Consider the following 4700-nt stretch of genomic DNA (forward strand, 5'->3'; position numbering starts at 1 on the left):
TACATTCAGAATACATCAGGATATTGGGAAGTCTGGTACATAACAGATTTCTTATTCCTGCTGGTTTTGCTTTTTTTAATAATTCTGTTGAGTAATCCAGCTTTACTTCCAATTGCATTGAGCAAAACAACAAACATGATTAAAATATGATTTGGAATGCCATTGTGATCAAACCTAAAGTTGATCATTTATGGTTTGCATGTCGTTAATTACAAGACATTCATAGGACTGTTTTACCACACACATACTGCTATCTAACAGGATGAAATTCACCTACATGGAAACAAACCGGAGTCAGGCATGAATTCAGTTTTAACTTGAATGAATCCAGATTCTTTAGCATTGCAGACTAAGACTACAATGCTATGCAGACTTACCTGACATTGAGTCCAAATTTAATCAATTCTGAAATACTAAGGCCTTTTAGTGTTTTTCTTTAGCAGCTGAAATTCCCTAATCTTTATTTAGTACTCAATACAAATAACAGGATATCGACTTGATACATCTGCAGTGCAATCTTACATTGTCTTCATGGAAATGATTTGTAACTTACTCACTAGACAGCAATCCTATGCCAATTTACTCAGTTACAAGTCCACCTGTTTTCTTGGGACTTACTTTGAACTAATGCAGTGATCCTTTACATACCTGGGCCTGGGAATAAGCCCCATTGAACTCAATTTGGCTTATTTATGAGTAGACAGGTCTAGGATTGCACTGCAAGAGTATAAAAGATAATATCTATGGGTTTTCTTGGATGCCTGAGTACTCTTCAGATATTTTAAATGCATTGTCAAAAAGTAAAGTCTAAGCAAGAATCGGGGCTGAGCTTGTGAATGGGGATGACTGTGTAACTCTGTATACAACAGCGACACAGAATTACGGAAATACATTATTTAAAAGTACAATTGTATACAGGAAAGTGAGGAAGTAATGTGTGACCATGTATAGGAGTTAAGGTATTTCTCAAACACTTCTTAGATTTGTATTTTTAAACCTCTCATGGAAAATGTAGACACCTCCCCCCCACCCCTGAGTTAATTTTGAGTAAATGAATTGAAGAAGAATACTTTCATATGGGCATTAATTAGTTCTACTCCTTTCTTCACAAATAAGTGCCAGGGGAGGGCTCCCCATGTCACCTCCCCATGAGCAGGAGAGATGAGACAAGCATCCCTGTCTCATCTGTACCTCACCATACATGTATCCCCCAAAGCCAAGCTGCTTTGAGACACAGATTGGGGGGGTCTTCAAAGGGATGCATTGGAATGCTTATTTCATCATAACTTTATAATTTCTTTTATTATACTAGGGATGTGTGTACAAACATAACTCAAGTTTGTTGAAGTTCTCTAGATGTCATCTTGAAGCTCATCCCATCTTGTATCTATATCATATTGTGAACTTTCGGTATGGAAATTCATCTGTATTTTTCTGCATATTGTTCCAAATGTACACATTCTTCTTTCATTGATTAAAGTCTGTTTGTGCTATTTTTTTCATAACGGCACATTTTTCATGTGCATTTTTCATATGCATTTCTGTCAAATGGATTTGGGGTGGGAGAGTCTGAAAATCACATTGCAAGTTCAGAATGTACGGTCTTCAACTGCAGATTGTGTTTGAGTCCATGCTCAGACTGGGAGGTGCAAACTGGGTTAATTCTAATCAACTGGAACAAAGCATAGGAGACTGGGAATATGGAGTTAATGATATCCATTGTATTCTAACAAAGAACCTAAGGATGGACGAAAGTCTCTTACCTGGTCCCGCAGCTTGCTTTGCGGTGGGGGGGAGATGCTTCGGTTCTCCCCCCGAAGTTCTTGGCGGGGGAGAGGCGCCCTGCCCCTCCCGGCCAAAATTCAGGCTGGGGGGGAGGCACCCCATCCCTCACCACCGAAATTCAGGCTGGGGGGGAGCGCCCCGTCTCCCCGGCCGCGAAATAAAAAAAGTAAAGTAAAAAAACCCCACACACACGTGATAGGCTACATAACAATTTACGTAGCCTATCATGGCTAGATTTTCAAAGTCAGCCATGATAGGCTATGTAAATCTTCACATAGCCGATCATGGGTGACTTTGAAAAAAAAAAGCGCATACACAAATGGCGGTGCCCATGGGCACCGCCATTTGCGTTCCTTTTTTGGGCAGGGGTAGTCTATGTAAAGATTTACATAGACTACGGTGAAAATAAGGGCAACGAAAATAGTGTTGCCCTTATTTTTGCTGTAGTCTACGTAAATCTTTACGTAGATTACCCCTGCCCAAACAAGGAACGCAAATGGCGGCACCAATGGGCACCGCCATTTGTGTATGCGCTTTTTTTTTTTCCAAAGTCACCCATGATCGGCTATGTGAAGATTTACATAGCCTATCATACACCATATGCCATTTGCGTACGCACTTCCCCCCCCCAAGTCACCCGTGACAGGCTACGTAAAGATTTACATAGCCTATCATGGCTGACTTTGAAAATCTGGCTGTGATAGGCTACATAAATCGTTACGTAGCCTATCAGGTGTTTTTTTTTTTAACTTTACTTTGTAATGGTGGTGCTGCAGCCAGTCGAAAGACCGGCCGCCGCCCCGCCGAAACGCCGCCGGGACCTGCCGCCGAGAGGGACATTCGAAGGAGGTAAGTCCCATCCCGAGGGGGGGGCGGGGGGCGGCAGAGAATTTCACCACCAATTTCAGGGGGCTGAATGCGTTGGCATTCGGCCTCCCGGAGATTCGTGGAGAGATTCTCCGCCATCCCTAGAACCCCAAAGAAGGACCTGCGGGTACGAAAATCACTGGAGTTCTTTTATTGCATTAAACATCCCTCTTTTCAACCCCTTTGCCTCTGGCTTTTCTGGCAGCTCCTGTGGGGTTTTCCTTCTCTGCTGGTTTTAAATTCTGATCAAAACTGAATTGAAATGATTTTTTTATACATCCCATACTGCCTCGTCATCTGCACTGAAGGTATAAGCTGTGACCCATTAAAATGATATTTTACTTACATTGCAAAGCAATTAAAACCACAAAGCATGAAGAGCTCCTTCCAACATTGTGCAAGGACGCAACAATCAACAACCAAAACCTTGTTCACATGACAAATTTGTCTTGGAAGGCGAAAAAGTCATACTTGGCCACAGTACCAATTGCAATAGTCACACATGGAAATATGTGGGATGACAGCTACCGAGCTAACCAAGAATTGCCCAGGGGAGTAGGCTGTGAGTAGTTGGCCAATATCACCTCTTACTGATTGGCGTAAAGAAGGCAGGCAACGTAAGGAGGCTATACTGTTTTTCCTTAACTCTTTTATTCTGAATAACCATCAGGAATGTGGCCCTTCATTTCCACCCACTGTGTTGGAGAAAGGAGGGTGGTGGTAGGTGGGGATAATATCTTTGTTTATGATGTTTTATTTCATGGATTTTTTTTTTCTTTACACAGATGGCCCCCCACCAAAGGTAAAGAAATGGAAAACCAATCCACACTGACAGAATCTACAGTGACAGAATTCATTCTGCTGCGTTTTTCTGACATCCAAGAGCTTCAGATTTTACATTTTGTGGTGTTCCTTACTATTTACTTGGCAGCTGTGATGGGAAACATTCTCATTATCCTAACTGCAGCCTACGATCACCAGCTTCATAGCCCCATGTATTTCTTTCTGGTCAATTTATCACTCTCAGATATTTGCTACATTTCCATCACTGTCCCCAAATCCATGGCTGCTTCATTGACAAATAACAGACAGATTTCCTTTTCTGGATGTGTTTCCCAAGTTTTCTTAGTTGTCACCTTTGCAGGGGGTGAGCTGTCTTTTCTCACTGTCATGGCCTATGACCGCTATGTGGCAATCTGCCATCCTTTACAATACAGGTTGATCATGAGCTGGAATGCCTGCTTCCAAATGGCAGCTGCTTCTTGGGTCATTAGTGCAATCAATGCGATGGTGCACACTATAAGCACATTCAGGTTAAATTTTTGCAGTCCTAGTATACAACAGTTTTTTTGTGACATCCCACAGTTATGGATGATTTCTTGTACAGAGACAGCAGTCAATGAATGGCTTGTTATTGCTGGCACATTTGCTTTTGGTTTGTCTTCTCTTCTCTTTATACTGGTTTCTTATGGGTTCATCTTCTCAACTGTCCTCAAAATTCAATCAGCTCAAGGCAGACATAAAGTTTTCTCCACCTGCACTCCACACTTGACTGTCTTGTCTTTGTTTCTTACAACTTCTGTATTTTCTTACTTGAGACCAGAAGCCCTGTCCTCTCCCCCTGTGGATCTGATGGCTGCTGTCTTGTATACGGTTTTGCCACCGCTACTGAATCCCATCATTTATAGCCTGAGAAACAAAGAAATCCATGGGGCTATATCTAAAATGTCAAAGAAATTGTTTGGATTTCAGATGGTGATTTCATGCACATTTCCCAAGAATATTAAGAATATTAAGGTTTCAGTGAAGAGAAACCCATTGATTTGGATATGATCTGTGTTTTAGGTGTGACATCATGGATGTGTTTTCTTTATTATGTGTTTCTGTGCTGCAAATAAAGACTGGTTCTAAAATAGTTCACAATTTTATTGTGAACTACACATCCTACTTTTACAGCCTTGCTTTAAGTGAAGCATAGGCCATATGCTAAGGCTCATGTCTGATTCAGAGACTGTTTTTTTTAATGTTCCCTTTTTGTGGTAGGAGAT

At 41.4% G+C, this 4700-nt stretch overlaps 1 protein-coding gene across 1 annotated transcript; it reads left to right on the forward strand.

The window, feature by feature from the left end:
- The first annotated feature begins 3462 nt into the window (after window positions 1-3462).
- LOC146341562 (olfactory receptor 14I1-like) lies at window positions 3463-4485 on the forward strand. Its single transcript, XM_084807539.1, has one exon. It carries the CDS (start codon window positions 3463-3465, stop codon window positions 4483-4485), a length of 1023 nt encoding a protein of 340 aa, XP_084663665.1.
- The last annotated feature ends 215 nt before the right edge of the window (window positions 4486-4700 follow it).

This window comes from Heloderma suspectum, chromosome 6 (genome assembly GCF_057233095.1).
Source record: "Heloderma suspectum isolate Gila_16-S chromosome 6, 16-S_ref, whole genome shotgun sequence".
Taxonomy (NCBI): domain Eukaryota; kingdom Metazoa; phylum Chordata; class Lepidosauria; order Squamata; family Helodermatidae; genus Heloderma; species Heloderma suspectum.

Coding starts and splice junctions, on each gene's coding strand:
- LOC146341562 (XM_084807539.1), top strand. CDS start 3,463: ATGGAAAACCAATCCACACTGACAGAATCTACAGTGACAGAATTCATT.